This window comes from Lissotriton helveticus, chromosome 1_1, assembly GCF_964261635.1.
Source record: "Lissotriton helveticus chromosome 1_1, aLisHel1.1, whole genome shotgun sequence".
NCBI classification, from domain to species: domain Eukaryota; kingdom Metazoa; phylum Chordata; class Amphibia; order Caudata; family Salamandridae; genus Lissotriton; species Lissotriton helveticus.
The window spans coordinates 1440279712-1440297738 of NC_136057.1; the positions used below are offsets into that span (position 1 = coordinate 1440279712).

The window sequence follows — 18027 nt, forward strand, 5'->3', positions numbered from 1 at the left end:
TACTCCTTTCTGTGATGCCAAAAAAAGGTTGTGGTCTGCAACAAAGAAGGGTCTTCAGTACCATGGCTGTCTCGGCTGTTATGTATTAAAGAGCATCATCAATATGCCTTACCAAACAGACTCATTGAAGGCATGTTGCACACACTGTCCGGCACGTCATACCTAAAGGATGTGATCATGAGCCTTTCTTAATACCTTTCCGCTGCTGCTTCTGCCAAAAACCTGCATTGGCTACGCACACAACTGAATCGATGACAGACATTTGCCTTTGCTCAAAATTTATTTTGCTTCGTTTAATTTATACTCGGGAAGCATGTCTTTAAAAGGAGGTAAAGATAGTCTAGCAATAGGTCTGTAATTTTTAGATTCACCGATATCCAAGGTAGACTTTTTCAGTAGCGGGCAAACTGACGCCCGTTTCCATCCCACTGGAAAGTAACCTAATGTCACAACTCTACTGAGCAATATGGTAAGGTGTATAGCCACCGTTCTGGAAACCATATGCAAAGCAAAAAGAGGACAGGGGTGCAACAGAGACACTAATTTAATTGTCTCCAAGAGACCCATTGTTCTATCTTCAAGTTGGTGGGGTAACATGATCCAAAGTTGGCTGACTTAATCCAGCGCCATCTCTGGGTTCTTGAGATAAGAAAAATGAGACAGATGTCATATCTGGGCTAATTCCTTTAGATATGGAGAAGAATTCATCATAGACCCCAGACACCTTTGCCTGAGAGTACTCTGACAATTTGTTGCAGAGCATTTGCGTAGGTGGGATGAGTTGCAAGCTATTATAGTTAGAGAGGATAGTGAGAATTAAAAAGTTCTTTAGTAGAGTCTTTAGCTGCAATTAATTTAGCAGTGAAATATCTAGATTTCTCCTAAATGATCAACGTTTTATTTAATTTAGCTATTTATAAAGTTTTTATTCATCAATCACTGCTTTATATTTTATCAGGATGCTTGTTTCTGGTCCAGGGAAGGCATGGCTTGGCAGTTCGGGCTGGACTGTTCCCATGAGGCACAGGGTCAGACTGATTTGCATACTGCCATGTCTGAACTGGGGTGGCAGAGTGGGCTAAAGAACGGTGATGGATTAAACCCAGATCTGTTGACTGGGTGTGAGTGTTTGATTGGTTCAGATGCTCCGTCCATGACCACCCCCTTTTGTACCGCTTTATATTTTATCCTCCTCATTGTAGTCATTTATCCGCCTTCTTTCAAAGGCCCTGCATTTTTGCTTAAGCGTTTTTAATTCAGGAGTAAACCATGGAGCAATGGGGGGTTTCCTGTAACATTTGAGAGCTTTTTCAGGCGCATGCCTCATGGCAGCAGATTCTAACCAATTCTTGAAGTTGCCTGTAACTACATCCATATTACCGGTTAAATCAGGATTCTGTGAATTCAACATTTTGTCGATTTCTACACTATCAATTTTCCGGCAAGGGTTGCAAGGAATTCAGTGAGGTCCTAACTGATGACGATATCAGTTGAAATGCAGTCTTTGTCTGAAGAGCACTTGGACTTTTTTAGCTGCTGTCTGAGGCAGATACTTAAAGTTGGAGCTCAGTTCCTCCAAGGTGGCATTTTTCCAAGGCAAGGCAGATTTAGAAAAAGTCATTTTTTAAAGGCCTTTTTGGAGGGGTACTCCACACAGATTCTTACACTAAAGAAGGAAGGGGGCATTAACATGTCACTAAAGCAGAAGAGCAGACCTCTGAAGAGAGAGCCTACACATTACATGCATAGACATCTGAGCTTTGGTGCCTTAAGGGGAAACGGAGCACTCAGCACATTCATATAGTGGGTCGAAATGTTCGCTGTTTTCAATCAAATCAAGGTGCTACTAAATAAACACTATTTGTTTACACTTTAATATGTTCATATTGTTTACTGCTATATTTAAAACACTGGGAATGCAAGCTTTACAATGTAGGAGAAAGGAAAATTGCTTCTTTTAAATATATCTCTCAAAGATTTCTGGAAAAAAGTACTTCACAGGTTTGACAATAATCTGGCACATTTTGAGAATGAAAGTCCTCGTCGGACTAATAACACAGTTTGTGAACCAGAGAAATAACAGGGGAACATCTTGGCCGTCAATAGGACTTAAAATATATCTAGGCAGAAGTAAAGAATATAACTGATCTCCTCCCATGGATAAAAGGGTCTTAGAAAGCCTTATCAACAGCCAGCGGTCATATTACAAGAACCTCCAAAAGTTAGATATTCCTATTCGACTAGTAATGTAGAAGATTTTGAAGTGTTCTTGTTTGACTCATATATTAGCTGAATTACATTGAATAGACCTGAGATGTATTTAGAGACTCCCTCACATAAGATCTCCAATTAAAAAAATCTAAAGATGGCATGCTGGGTGGTGCTTACGGGAAACACACCTCATTGGCTGGGGCTAATAAGGCGTAAAGGACATCAATAAGCTACTGCTTTGACTTTGCCAATCTGCGGCTGGCCCGGACGGGTTGTAAGCCGAACGCTGTGTACTGTACGCTTCCAACAATAAAGGTCTTAAAATATTAAAAAAAAAAAAAAAATCAATAAGCTACTGCTTTAAAAGAGTTTTTAAACTTTTATTAATTTGCGCAGCTTTAAAGATACAATGCTAAAAAAACAGGAAACCTTGACAAAAGCGTGATCACTGCTCCAGCTTAAAACAGATGTAGAAAGAAAGGCTCTGAAGAAAATGCCTTGGCAAAAGTCATTGTTGTATGTATATGTAAAAAAACAAGCAGATCCGATTACTGACTGTAATTAATCCAGCGTGAATAGTCAAGTCAAGTCAAGGAAAGCTTTATTCGGCTTCTGTATAAAACAGTCATAAAAGCACATAACTTAAAAACATGACATATTATTTACAGGTAAAAAACACAATGCAATCAATTTGTACAATACTATTCCATTAAAACAATACTTTTCCTAATATAAAATGCAGCTTTAAGAACTGGGCTACCCTCCATGCTATGTGCTCGTTCTCTAGCAATTAACGCTGAAACATTGTTTCACGGCACCGCCTAAGCCCCAGTTTTCTTAAAGAGGGTATGATCGAAGCTTTCCTATGCTCATTGTAAAATTTACAAAATAGGATTAAGTGCATTATAGATTGGGTGGAGGTGTTATCGCAGGGGCACAGTGAGAGTTTACAAGACCAGTCGTTCATTTTTCGAAATGTCATCAGCCTGTAAATAATACCCAGTCTTAACCTTGTAAGAAAAAATCTATCAAAAGTTCCGGGAACAAAAGATAAGTAAGGCTTCATTCCTAGTGTAGTACACAACAACTGATGATTTCTCACGGTTATTTTAATTGCCGATTCTCTGTGTAGTCTTTTGGCTTCTAAAAACTGCATGCCCTCGTTTTTTAATGTCTTTCTTGTAATATTCATCATTGAAGATGGAGTGGTAAAATATTCGAGGTGGCCCAGTTTGTTCATAAAGTCGTATACGTATTTGATCCAGGGGATTCTATAGGTCCCGTCCAGCTTTAGGATATCTTTTAAAATCTCTCTGTTCAACTCCGTTTGATCCTTACGCCAAACTCTATGCCACAGGAGGATTGGCTCTACTTTTACCAGATCTGCTATGTGATGGAGACCCAGCTCCTTGTGGCAGTTAAAGGTAGCGGTACCGGAGGGGACAGAGATGATGTACCTTATAAAGGCATTTTCAATCTGTTGCAAAGAATTAATGTCAACAAAATCCCACACCCCAGCTACATAAATAGCCATGGAGATACATTTGGCTTTAAATATGTGTAACAGCTCTAAAGGCGGTTTCCTACCCAACTTCTTAGCGAAGTTTGATAGTGCCGCTGTTGATCTAGAGAAGGCTGTTTTTTTCCGGATATGGTGGGGACTCAGGAATCTTGATAGTTAAAAAATACCCCTAGGTATGAATTTCTTTTTATCAGATGCTAACTTTTTCCCATCAATGAACATTTTGCGAGTCTTCTGTGTCCCTTGCTTACACCTCATTACATACGTCTTGGATATATTAGTTTGAAGACCAAGATCACCCATATATGTGCTAAAAATGTCCAGGGCTCTCTGGAGGCCATTTTGAGTGCGAGCCATCAATACGGCATCGTCCGCATAGAGACGTGCAGTAATCGATCGGCCACTCACTTGAGGAAAATCTTTGCCCTGGGACAACAATGCAACCTCAAGCCCGTTTATATAAAGATTAAAAAGGAAGGGGGCCAGCACACACCTTGTCTGACCCCTCTCCTGATTGGGAAGGCTTCAGTGCATTCTCCCTTCTGGCCAAAACGGACGCTTGCTGATGCGTTAGTATACAATCGGCGTACAAGCGTGATAATTTGTAAGTCAACTGCCACCCCTTCAAGGACCTCCTACAGCCTATTATGCTTTACTGAGTCAAAGGCTGCGGTGAGGTCGACGAAGGCCAGATAGAGGCTGCCCTTTTTTGCTCTTGTGTATTTGCCTATCAATAAGGAGAGGTTTAAGGATTGCTCAATTGTACCCAGGCCATCGCGGAACCCATTTTGTAGGTCTGATAGGATCCTCTTTTCCTCAGCCCAAACTTTTAATCGCTCCAAAATAACCCTCCCTAGTACCTTGATCATGGAATCTAGGAGGGAGATAGGTCGGTAACAACCTGGGTCTTCCCGATTACCCTTTTTAAAAATTGGTATGATTATAGATTTTGCCCAGGTAAAAGGAAGAGTGGACCTTATGCTGGCGTTACAGACCTGAGTTAGTATGGGCCCCACAGGGTAACGTTATGTTTGTACAGGTCAACCGGTGCCCCATCGGGCCCTGGTGTTTTTCCGCCTGCGCTTTGTGCCAAGGCCCTGGTAACCTCGTCCAAGGTGATTTCCAGGTCAATATTTTCCCAGTTACTTGGGGTCCAGACTTCCGGGTAGCTACCTACATTCCCCTGATCAATGTATAATTTGGAAAAATGGGTAATCCATTCTTTTTCAGTGATGGCTATCTCCACAGAGGGTCCTGTGCTAGGGGCTAAGAAAGGGGTTCTCAGAACCTTTCAAAAGGTTGTACTGTCTTTCAGCTCTGCCGCATTATGTAGGGAGTCCCATGCCTCATTACGGAGGGACTGTTTCCTTTCTTTTATAGCCCTCCTGTATTCTAGTCTAGCTTGTGTGATGTCGGGCAGCGATCTAGGCTTAATGTGGAGTACTTTTTTTTAGGTTAGAGTATGCCCCAGTACACCTTGCACTAAACCATCCATAGTGTTTCGGCCTATTTTTTTAACTGTACTGTCGTTAAGTCTCTATCTACCCTGGTAATTTCTTCAGAACAGTTCACTATTGATGTATCCTGGGCATCATCACTTAAGCAAGTTTCTATCTCTGCCCTACACGTCTATAAAACATATTTAGTTAGCAAGTCTGGATCAACCTGGGACCACATTAGTGAGAGTCCATTTACTGAGTTCACTTCTACCGGTTCCTGCATGCGGGTATTTACACCATGCTTATTCTGAATATACATGCGTGTATTGAATTTTAATATAAGGGTGAAATGATCGCTTAGGGCGACATCACCAACCGCACTGGATAGTAGCACATGGGCACAGGTAGCTGAAATCAATATAAAATCGATTGTGGTGACGAAGTCTCTCCCATTAAATGTGGGCAAAAAACTCACTGGGGTGTTTAAGATCTCATTAACAAAAGCCAGATCTAATTTAGAAGTGAGATCGTTAAATATGTCCCCCGTCTTGGAGTGGGTGTATGCAGCTATCCTCATTATTATAAGTGCCACACAATCTATTATCCGCATTATGGCATAATCCGAAATTAAAATCACCCATCAGCAGAGTCATTATGTCTCTGCTCTTCCCATCCGAGATTTTGGTTACTGTGGCCAGGATTTCTTATACTACTTTTTCCAGGTCATTTTGCATGATATTATTATACAAGTTAATAAAAAGAATACAGTGGGTTGCAGTAGGGACTAACTCAACCATCTGAAAATGATTTCTCCCCTGGTGAAGGGTGATATTAGTTATGGGCAGCTTGTTTGAGATGTATGTCAAGATCTCTCCTTTGGGCCTCGCTCCCAGGCCGAGGTGTGAAATGTCTTGTAGCCATTTAAGTGTGTAGGTTCAGTTGATCAGGACTCCTGCAAACACAGAATATCTATATTCTCCACAAAGGCCTCCCAAACTGGGTTATGAATCTTTGTGCATAGCCCTGCGATGTTCCAAGACACCACCGTGCAAATTGTAGGATCTGGAGTTGCCAGGGGAGTATAACTTGGCGGCCCTACTACATTTAGCGGGTCCAGGGTGGGCAATTTAGGTATCCCTGACAGATCCGACTCCTGCTCTAACGGATATATCGTGCCCCCAACGTCTCCCACTCAATTTGCACATCCCTCAGCCTGTATGGGTCTTACATCGCTTATTAATTCCTCTTTCCATGAGGTACCCAGATCATAGTTAGTCTCCTGGGTAGTACTATTTTGTGTCTCCTTCACACCTACAATGTTGCCTGAGACAGAGGCTAGTCAATCTACTCAATCCAGACTATAAAGGGGGTCAAAGAAATTAAAAGTTGGGATACCATATCTACGATGTAGACTACTTCTACTATTATCAGATAGGGGGGCCTGCTCAGACCTTAGGGGCGGTTGGTAAAAAAACCTAAGGGGGCTACCTCCATCCCCCCTTTTCTCACCATGTGGCACCTGGACTGATAAAGGATATGTCTGACCAGTTCCGGTGATCTAAAGTTGATCACTACACAGTCCCCTGATAATGTTTTAGGTTCAGAGCCTACCCAGGATTCGACGGGCCATCTTAAATTCTGAGAATAGGGCGTAGGTAATGCCCGTCTTGGTAGCGAGTGCGTGCAGAGCCTTATTTTTCAGGGAGGACCAGTGCTCAAACACTCCCTGTTGTAAAGGGGGTACATTAGTTAAAATAACGGTATAAGGTGTGGCCTCAGGTGGAAGATGTAAGGAGGTCGTCTCTGATAAATAATTGGCTTCTTGTTTTCTATTAGACCCCCTGATTTGTCCCTGGGCTCTGGCCTGGTTGAATTTGCCTGGTTTACCTGTGTAGTAGGGCATGCTAGGGTCATTTTGGTCATGTGCATGCTAGCGGCCAATGAAACTAGTTTGTGTTCTGAGTTAACTTTTGGTCTTGCTTGTGGGGCAGTATTAACTGGGAGAATGATATGCTGAGTGCTCTGGCCGGGCGGACACTGAGTATTATTGGTGGTAAACTCCATCTCAGGGGGTATCTGCAGGACTGGTTGTGTGTGCTCCAATGAGCGTTTGACAGCCCCCTCCAAACTCTGTAGCCTTACTTCTAAAGCTGATAAACTTAGTTATCAATGGTCTAATTAGGTTTGAAAGAATACCCTCTAATTTATCCCAGAAGAATGGCTGTGTCGTATCCTCTATTTCCCCCGCTAGAAGAGTGCTCCCATTACTTGCCTCGGCCTCTGAGGTTTTCACTAACCTGGCATTTTCTCGCTCTGTCCCTGTATTATTTTGCCTATGGTGTGTGTTTTATGTGTGTTTGGGCCTTGTCCATGTCTTTTTTTTGATGGGGGTACTAGGCCCTTACCCTGACTAATCTTCATTTTTTGGCCTCTCGTTTAAACGTTGGGTTTATTTAATGAGGCCTGGTCAGGTACTTCTCGGACAGGTACAGGCTGGGCTGTTGGCATCGACGTTGACTACCTAACCTCTTCCTGGGATGATATCAGCAGGGATACCTCCTTATCTAGGGCAGGTTTTAGCATTTCACTCGAGGTAGGGACTAAAACTTCTGAATTTATAGTCAGTGGGTGCATGAGTCCTACTTGAGGTTCGAGTGATAACCTACGCTCAGTTAAGAGACTTGTTTTGTTGTATAAGGATGAAACGTATTTTGAGATGCTTTGTATGCTGATAAAACTTAATAAAATATGTTTAAAAAAAATAATAATAACCTACGCTCAGTTAAAATGATTTCATGCCTTAGGACCGACTCTGCACTTTGTAGGAAGGCATCGAGGGTCCCAGCTACCCCTTGGCCTGTGAGAGATGTTCGCTTGTTCATTCTCTGTTCCTTACTATATTTAAGACCCAAGTAGGCATTAGTGTGTTCTCAATTATTTACAGGATCCTGTGGGATGACCTCTTATCAGTATACGGTCTAACACAAGCAGATGAGTACAGATGGATATAGGAACACAATATATACCAAATATATACCAAAATATACCAGAGAGGCCTCTAGAAGATACGGTATAAAAAATGTCAATACCGTGGTCCAGCCCAGTCTTCTCCAGTCTCGGACGGGCTCAGACGGGCCCGCCCTTGGTCTGGGCTTTGTCCAGCCTCCCCCTCGCTCACGGCACTCACAGCAGCTGATGGAGAAGTGAAGCACTCTGGGGGCAGTAGTCCTCCCCAGAGTGTGTCCGGTAACTTTTGGCTCTGTGGCGCGCCCTCGGGGCCTTCAGCCCTCCAGGAGGTTCTTTGTCGATGGCAGCACTGTCCCACTATAAGGGTAGGCAGACTGGCAGCAAGAATGTAGGCAGTAAAGGCTCTGAAGAAAATGCCTTGGCAAAAGTCATTGTTATATGTATATGTAAAAAACAAGCAGATCCGATTACTGGTTGTAATTAACCAAGCGTGAATAGCGAAGAGCAGCTACAATTGAAAATATTATAGAGGCTTCCCATACTTACAACAATACCACGATGAACCCACAAAAATACAAATGATGCAGAAGCAAAATCATACAGAGCATTTATAAGCTTAGCACTTGCATGCAAAGCATTCACAGATAACACACTCACAGTACCTCTACAGAAATAACTCACATAGAAAAGCACCATTGAAACGCCCTCACACAAGCCACAATAATAACATCAGTATTCACACAAAGTGGGAACACTCAGAGATACTCTGCCAAAATTGTTTTTAATGTGCATTAAAACAACGTAAAGGAAAACCCTGAAATGTGCACAGTTGGATGCAGGGACCAGTTCTGGGAGACAATGTTCCTATGCAGAGGACAACATACTTCTGTGGACAAATCTCTTGTTTTGGAAATGCTCTACTGGTGTGAAGACTCTCCATGAGGGCAAATAGCCTCCTCTGGGTTGAAGTTGTCTCCTCTGAGTAAAGATGCTCCGCTCTGGTCAAAGGAGTCCTTCTACATCTCTTTCCTCTTCTTGCTGATAAAGCCAGTGTGTGGCAGGTACTTGGCCCCTGGTCTTCCTCTGCGGTGCCGTAGCCTCCGGATGCACTCTAGGTCCCTATGTGTGTTCATGATCAGGCGGCTGCAGAAAGTGAGATAGAGATATGCTTCAAGAAAGAGTCATGCATGTCTTTACCAACAGAAGTGGGTGAAGGGGACAGTGGTATAAGAAAAGCTAAGAGGGGATGGCAAAATTACACTTGGGCAGAATTATAAAAGGGAAAGAATTATGAAAGAGAAGAAAAGCAGCAGTGATGGTATATAAAATTAAGACTGAATACGGTCGAAAGCAATGCTCTTTCTTGGAACACCTTTTGTTGCATTATTTCTGACAGACTTGCCATGCACTCTCAAAGATGCAGAGCATGTCCCCTCGAAATATAAGATAAGGAATTGAATGCAATACTTTATGCAGGCGATCTAGCAGTTCTTAGCCGACACCCATTAGGCTTTAGATGCAGTTGGAAAAGGTTGCAGTTTACGGTGAGAAAATATACAACTTTAATGTCTTAAAACACAGTTAATATCAGGACATAATCAAAACAAAATTTTCATGGTATTTCTGGACTATTCGATTACTGGTGGTATAAATATTTGGGTTTGTTTCTTTTAGTTGGAGTGCTCTCCAAACTGTGATTGGATTAAGGAAGTTCAACTCTCTTTATGTAGAGCTTTTGGTGAACCTCTTAGGATCAATAAGCAAAAAATGCACATATTCTTAAACCAGTACTGACAAAAGGGCAAAGTATGAGCCTTGGGTATTCCTTTATCAGCGAGCATTGTGGGTATCAGACACGAGCTCAAGCCTGGAAGATTTTCACCTGAATCTGAATTGCTTGCGGTAAATTTCCTTAGTTAAGAAGGATGCACTCTCAATTTTCGGAACTGTCGGCTTCTAAAAGATATACCAATTAGGCTAATACAAAAAAGAGCTTGTATGAATTTAAAAAGTATGACATCTTGCATTTGCTTCCTCTTTTACCTAATGTTGTGCTTGATAAGGTTTAAAATAGGCCCCCTTTAGAAGTTAGGTCAAATATCTTTCACCTTGACGTTACTAGAACAAAGAAACGCTAGATGTGGCTCAATCGATTATGTTAAATCCACTGGTTTTGACTATCTTAACAATGTTTCAGACAGTATAGTTCTTAGTTTAACAAGGATTTGTTTTTACCCAAACATCCATACATTGCAAATAATGGACTTCATGAGTATAAAGAAATTCCTTGTGCCCTCATAGAATGCCAGAAGCATTTAGCCATGTACTGCTGGCTTGTCTGAAATTTGCTCAAACAAAGCAAAGTATTTACTATTCAAGAATGTTATTATATTACATATTGATGCATCTACTTCTATAATGGAGATGTTGACTCTTGATCTGCGTTACCTTTGGGTCCTTTTTTAATTCAGTCTCAAATTAGATCTTATAAGGTGGATCAAGAGAGAAATGCAGTATTAAAGCGGTCAAGGAGGTGATTTAATATTAGTGTGCCTGGTGTTTTCAGAGTAATCGGTGTGTGTGAGTACAGTGTATATCTCTATGTTGGCTTAAACAGGGCTGCCAGTTGGCACTGTGTGGTGTCAAACTGATATGTGTGGTTACAAAGTGGAGAGTTTTTATGTGTCAGAGTGGAGATTCTGAGAGTGTCAGGCATGTGGTGTCATGTTGTGTAGTTCATATATACCCTATACAGGATCTGCACGTTTGGACAACAAACTGTGGGATTGGTGGCAGACTGGTTCCATGCAACCCCACCGGATATGTTAGCCTGTCCGTATCAGCTAGCTCACAGTGCCACTAGAATCTCCTCTTATCATTGAGAGAATAGTTTCTGGCAACCTCGGAACATGACAACCCTGATCCCCCAGAATTGTGGAAACAATATACTACCTTTCGCTCAGTCACTCATGCTCACTTAGGGGCAGATTTACAAGGACTGGCGCATCCCTGCATATCAGCAGGGATGTGCCAGTAAAGATGTGACACACAATTCTACCCTTGCGCCACCACGGATGCATTGCATTTACAATGCGGTGCACCGTAGCGCATGGATAGACAGATGCGTGTCACATTTGATGGCGTAAGGGCGGCGCATTGCTGGAGTCGTGTCACAAGTGCGACGCAACTCCAGCAATGTTCAGGGACCGCCCATACCTAACGTGCTGCGCCACTCCTAAAGCCTGCTTCAAGCTTTTACAAGTCTTTTTCCGACAGAACGCCCACCCTGCATACATTAAACCTGACAAAGGTTTAATGTGGCGCAGGGCTTTACAACGTGACGCATCTCCCTCGATGTGTCACGTTGTAAATAAGTCACAACATGGCGCATGGTTTACGCCGCCGCTGCATCACAGAAGTGTCGCAACTGCGGCGTTAATGTGTCGCAAGGGGCTTGTAAATCTGCCCCATAGTTTGTCTCAGAGATACACATGATAAACAGTCTGGGTGTTTCAATAAGAATTTATTGAACAGTTGTTATTCTAGTGTAGAATAGATGAGCTGTAACAACCATTAGACAGTAGCAGAGGTATATGATTAGCAGTACTATGAAAGTGAAGGGATGGTACAGTTCTACCATTTTGCAGTAATAATGAATATACACAAGTACATAAAATACATGCTAAAAAGTGCATTCTCCTACAATGTCTCCCTAACTAGATGTACCTAAATGTACTTAGCATCTATGTAGGTGTTATGCCAAGAATCCCTCTAGGATCTAGTCAACCCCATTACCTGATAATGAGAAAATATGGGACTCCATCCTGGTCTCGAGTTGGACACCCCGCGAGGGATGTTAGACCACTGTGAGCTGGAGGGTCTCTATGCAGGAACATCAGCGTCTCTGGTCAGTGTGTCAGTCATGAAGTCACAGTCTCCTCTCTCTTTTTAATGCAAAATGTTATGTATAAATATACCCACAAGTCTCCCCAGGGGTCCTACCTTGCTGTGTTACTGTGTCGGCCTAAAGGATGACATCGGGCATGAACTTTATACAGAGATATTATACAGGAGATGTTCCTCCTGCTGTGCTTCTAAGAAGCCTCATGCATAATGTATAAGTTTCGAACTAGGGAAAAACCAGCGTTCTGAATGCAGTGTTGTATCTAGGTTAAGGTCAGTCCCTATGAACCGTTATGTATGTAACGTAGGGAAGGATATAGGTGAAAGGTTGCAGTGTTACTTGCGCCTATATAGGGTACCTATATGGAATATAACAGTCAAGAGTTAGTATGGGGTGCAGTGTCAGAGCGAAATAGCAAAGTGCCTGGCACTGAGTTGGCAGAGTTGCGCTCAAAGGGTGCATGATGTATGGTGTCAACATTGAACTGTAAAATGTGTGATATAAGAGTGGGCAGGGTACGCACTTGTTACGTCGGAAAGACAAGTTACCTTAGAGTAAAAAGAATATACTAAATTTCCTCATTGTGATAAATCATGTAATTTTGATCCTTCAGTGCCGACACATATCAGAATCAAGATCAAGAGTGAACAGTCATCTCTTCACATACTAAGCAGGGACCAGGAAAGCATTCCAGCAAAGAGACTGTCAGTGCAAAAGATGCAAAAAAATTAATGTCATTCTAGAACTGAAAAGCCAGCTACAAAAAGGGAAAAATCCTTAGAAATCTTAGTCGGTGACTATAACATAAAATACCTCATTGACAACACCATTGCTGGCGACCAGGCCGTTGATGACACCATTGCAACGACGAGACCACCAATTATAGCATAATGTGTGTCTCCTCTACCACCGTCTCCTGCACTGATGGATTTGACAATGAAGTAGTGATACCTTCAACATCAAGCCTGTTGATGACAACACTGTCGACAATGACACAAATACTTTCGATGTCAATACCGCTGAAAACTACAACCTCGACGACGTCACTGTGGACAACAGTATTTACTGTAGCTATGTACGTCTACAAGATACATTTCAATCCTGGATATTGTTTGGTCTGAAGGTCTAAATTTAATGAAAACACAGGCTTCTGTTCCAGCTGTGATACCATGCCTGGAGAAGAATTATGGAGCCTAAGATTCAGCCCCAGCTATTGTCTATGGTCATCCGACACCAGATTCAATGATAACCGCAGCTGCTCATTTGAGATTTAAAATCGCATCACTCCATTCCTCTGGTTTTCTAGACAGAGATAGTTGGTGTATAGACAATCTGGACCAAATAATTTTTCCTATGGCACCAACATCAATTGAAATGGCCAACCCTCTAGCAATGTACGCTATGATTGTCAAATGTGACACGTAATTGCACCATTGCTTGACCTTATCCCAAAGCCTAAAAAGAAGACTGCTAAAACTATGCTAAGAACTTACTTCAGCAACTATCATTGATTGAGCAATAGACGCCTCAAACGCAAGCTTTTGTCAGTTTGCAGGAGGAGCTGTTGTGAGAAGACAAGGCTGGTTAAGATCTACAGCCTTGTGTTCTAAGATCCAATCAAATATCCTGGACATGCCTTTCAATGGCCACACTGTGTTTGGGAAAGGTGTAGACGAGGCTCTCCTAAGTCTCAAGACTGACACAAATACTGCAAAGACACTTCGGGCCAGATGTAGGTAATTCTAATTTACCGATTCTTAAATACCGAATTTTACCGATTCGGTATTTATGAATCGGTAAATTAGAGGGTGGGAGATGTAGGTAAATTTTAATTTCCATTTACCGAATCGGTAACATTCGGTATTTACCGATTCGGTAAATACCAAATCGGTATTGCCCATTGATTCCTATGGGCCTTGAAGCCCATAGGAATCAATGGGCAATACCGATTCGGTATTTACCGAATCGGTAAATACCGAATCCTGCAAGGGTGCAGGGGGTGTCACTTTGACACCCTCTAGCACCCCGAATAAAGGCACGTGTAACATGTGGCACACATGCATGCCCTAAGGGTGTGCATGCACAGATGTGCATGCACACCTGAATTCGGTATTTTACCACCCAATTGGATTGGGTGGTAAAATACCGACTCTTAAGGGCCTGTGGCACTCTTTGAAGTGCCACCTACATCTCATTTACAGAATTGGTAAATTTACCGATTCGGTATTTTACCGATTCTGTATATTTACCGAATCGGTAAATTTACCGATTCTGTAAATGAGATGTCCCCTACATGCCAAATCCTAAATACCGGTCGATAACGGCCGAAATCGGCCGTTACCGACCGGTATTTGCTCTCCTACATCTGGCCCTAGGTCTTTTACAGTACCATGAAGCTGTATTGACAAATTTGTGTGGCTTATAAAGATCTCAATAATACAGGGAAGGCTTCAGTTGTTATGGAGGTCAATGCTGGTTGTGCTGTCTCCAAAGGCAATCCTGACATGACCAAGATTATGCCTGCAACTGTAACCAAATAAAAAAATATGGAGAGATTCAGGAAGAAAGACAAGCTCTGCCCAATCCCTCTCTAAAAGCAATCAAAGGAAGGAATGACTCTATACCCATGCGTCTCCTTCCATCTCATACAAAGAAATTGGGAGAGGGAGGCGTTGATTTGCTCCTGCTTGGCAGTCCATAACATTGGTTAAATGGGGAGGCAAATTGTTTGCATAAGTCATACTTAAAAATGTGTTCAACGACCAGGGGGCGCTAGAGGGCGCACAGCGGCATGGCTGCATTTGAGACAGCTCCGCCGACCAGGTTTGTCATGCTGTGAAAACGACGACATTGCGGACACGAAATCACGGTATGAGGGCAGATAAGGGCGTCGGAACGTAGTGGCATTGGCAGGATCGCCACATGCTGCTGTAATAACGTTCAAACGGACAAGAAATCGGCAGTGAAAGAGCAGCGCTGAGCGGACTGCGACTTGCACAAGATGGTGGTGCCCAGTGACCAGACGAGATCGGAGTGTAAACGGTAGAGAATTGCGGTTGTGCTACACTGCTGCCTACACCACAAACGGCGGAACTAACACCATATGCGCTACTCTCCCCCATATGCAGAGGTGAGACGTTAGCGTCACTGGAAGACGTGGTACACACGCTTATTATATGCGCCATGCGGTGCTGGCTCAAAATGGCGGTCCACATCATCGGCGGCAGTGGTTAACGTTTGTCGGCAACACTTCATGTGTGGCGATCAGGCAGACGCCGAGCCTGCATACTGGGACTGTAAGATACAACCCCACTCCTACTACAGATGTAGCGTGAGGCGACCCAGAGCACCCATACTACATCTAGCACACTCGTACCGCCTGCGCTGTGTGTCCTGGCAGGACAGAGTCCCCACGTCTGAGACAGGTGCGTGGTACATGAAAGCGTGAAGCCCAACAACATATTGTAGCCGGGTTGCCACTGTCCTGGATACAAGCGGAGCGCTATTGCATGCTGTGGTGCCACATGGCACGTTTGTAATAATTAGCCGCGTGGGTGACCCTTAACTGACTGCTCCTCTGCTGACGGATATAGCTGGTGATCTGTGGTGTTCATGGTTGCACTGCTGCTCATCATGGGACCCTGCTGTAGAAACTATCCATCTGACGCCATATAAGAAGTGCATTGAATGGTGGCGGGATCCCATTTGCCTCAGCGTCCTGCTAAAACAAGAACGTCACCTCTGTCGCCACCCTTCTGTGATCTCTGCCTGGATCTGGCTGTGATGCAGGGTCAACTTCACAGAATAAGGTGTGGAGACGCACCCTGGCCCTTTTGTGATTTCCCTAACGCTGCCTCTGGTTCTAGCTGTATACTGGCAATATCCAACTGAGTTGTAATGGGGAAGCCGGAGAAACAACAATCTAAGTTGTCTTTTGAGTCAAAAAGGCATACCAAGGGCGCGACGGCGAACTCAGACACCGAGACAGAAGGTGAAGCGAGACCGCCCAGCGGCATGGAACACGTGCTGCAGGCCGTACAACAGAGTTTGCAGGACATCAATGGAAAACTAGACACCATTACGCAGCGTGTTGACAATATGGCGGCCAAGCTGGATAAACATGGAGAACGCCTGGTCGAGGCCGAAACCAGAATCGCCGCGGTAGAAGATGAATCCCATTCCACGACCAAAAAACGCTCAGACATCGAGAAGAAACTGGATGTCATAAAAAACAAAGCGAAGGACTTGGAAGCGAGATCCCGTTGCAATAACGTCCGCATTACAGGTGTCCCGGAATCTACCAACAATGGAAGGATGGAAACATACGTGGAAGACATGATCCGCAGCGTGTTTGGTACAGAGCCCTTCTCAACAGTTCTCCTAGTAGAACGAGCACACATGTCCTTAGCCCCGAGGCCGAAACCAGGAACAACTCCACGGCCAATTGTGGCCCGCATTCTTAATTATAGGGATCGTGACACCATCCTGAGGCTGGCAAGAGAGAAGCGGGACATAAACTATCAGGGCAACACGTTGGAATTTTACCCTGACTTCACTGTGACGGTTCAATTGGCACACAAGGAATACAACCCAGTGAAACAGAAGCTGCGTGAATTGGGGATGGAATACGCAATGCTATACCCAGCAAGATTAGAGGTGACGCATGATGGCCGTTCCACAATCCTCCAAACACCGAAAGCGGCACAAGACTTTCTGAAACAACACCATCGTAGACGCAGGGACAGGAATCGAGACGAGCAAAACCAGGACTCGGAATGAACAATCACTGGTGTGGCAAGGACCATGATACTCCCCGAATTCCAAGTCTGGTAAGATACATGAGCGACACGTTGCTGGGACAGTGCACCACTGACACTTAAAACTCACACTGTAGTCTCATGCTATTTGCACGCAATTAAGGTGGGTTGCTATGCTTTACCACCCTAGACGTTATAACCTACCCGCAAGTGTGCACTGGAATGTACTGTACTTGTTATAGAGGTGCGTTCATGGACCGCGTAGTGGCGTGCATACAGTGAGATAGCACCCACATTGACTGATAAGCCCCAGCGCTACACGCTACACTCAAACCCATAATTCTGGTTTTGACACGGACAATAACACTGCTGTGTGTATACGCTGTACTATATCTCATGTGTTCCTATACTGATTAACTTTAGTATGCATATGTTATACTTAGCATATAGCAATGGAAAGTAACATTGTTTGTGGTACCTGGTCACAACACTGCGGTTTGTGAATGTACTCCTAAGTTTTTATTTACCTCCGAACATACTGTCATTATCGCCTGGGAGCTTTAACAGGGGATTATGGGTACATTTGTATGACTAGGTTTCCATCATGTTATATGTGTGCTATTAATACTGCTACTGCCAACAATTATACCCAAACCATGTTCAGTCCACACAACTAATAGACACCTGGTCATATCCCTTATGTTGGATGCAGATGTGTGCACCGGGCGGACTCCCCACGTGGGTGCTCCCCGACAAATGTTTAGTTCTACAGTTTTTCTTTGAAGGGATTTGTGTTTGGCATGATTGGGACGCTAAAGTGGATGGGGGTTGGGGGGAACAAAGTTGGGATTTCTTTTTTGGACTAATGCACTTGAGAGACATTGCATAATTCCAGTACTATATAACAATATGTGACGTTGATACTTCTCTACAGGAATCCATATGTGACATGTATGCTATGAATAATATTCTGCAAAATATCAGATAATTAGGTTAAATGTTATCCACTGAGAAACTGCAATCAAAACATCTGAATTTTTTAACTTGGAACGATAGAGGTTCAAATAACCCGAAGAAAATCCGCCAGATCTTTGTATATTTTGACCGACTGAGTATTGACATCGCTCTCCTCCAGGAGACGCATATAGCCTCACATGCAACTAACGATATAGCTCATAGATGGGCGGAATCAACACATAGCTCAAACTATTCCTCTTATTCCAGGGG

At 43.4% G+C, this 18027-nt stretch overlaps 1 protein-coding gene across 5 annotated transcripts in view; it reads right to left on the reverse strand.

Moving 5' to 3' along the window:
* Nucleotides 1-8901: 8901 nt before the first annotated feature.
* BRME1 (break repair meiotic recombinase recruitment factor 1) overlaps nt 8902-18027 on the reverse strand; it is a 547771-nt gene continuing 538645 nt past the window's right edge. For all 5 annotated transcript variants that reach the window (XM_078685587.1, XM_078685594.1, XM_078685593.1 and 2 more), the window contains one exon: nt 8902-9282. In XM_078685587.1, the coding sequence (XP_078541713.1) occupies nt 9156-9282 (127 nt within the window). In that variant the 3' untranslated portion in view covers nt 8902-9155. The remainder of the gene's footprint in view (nt 9283-18027) is intronic.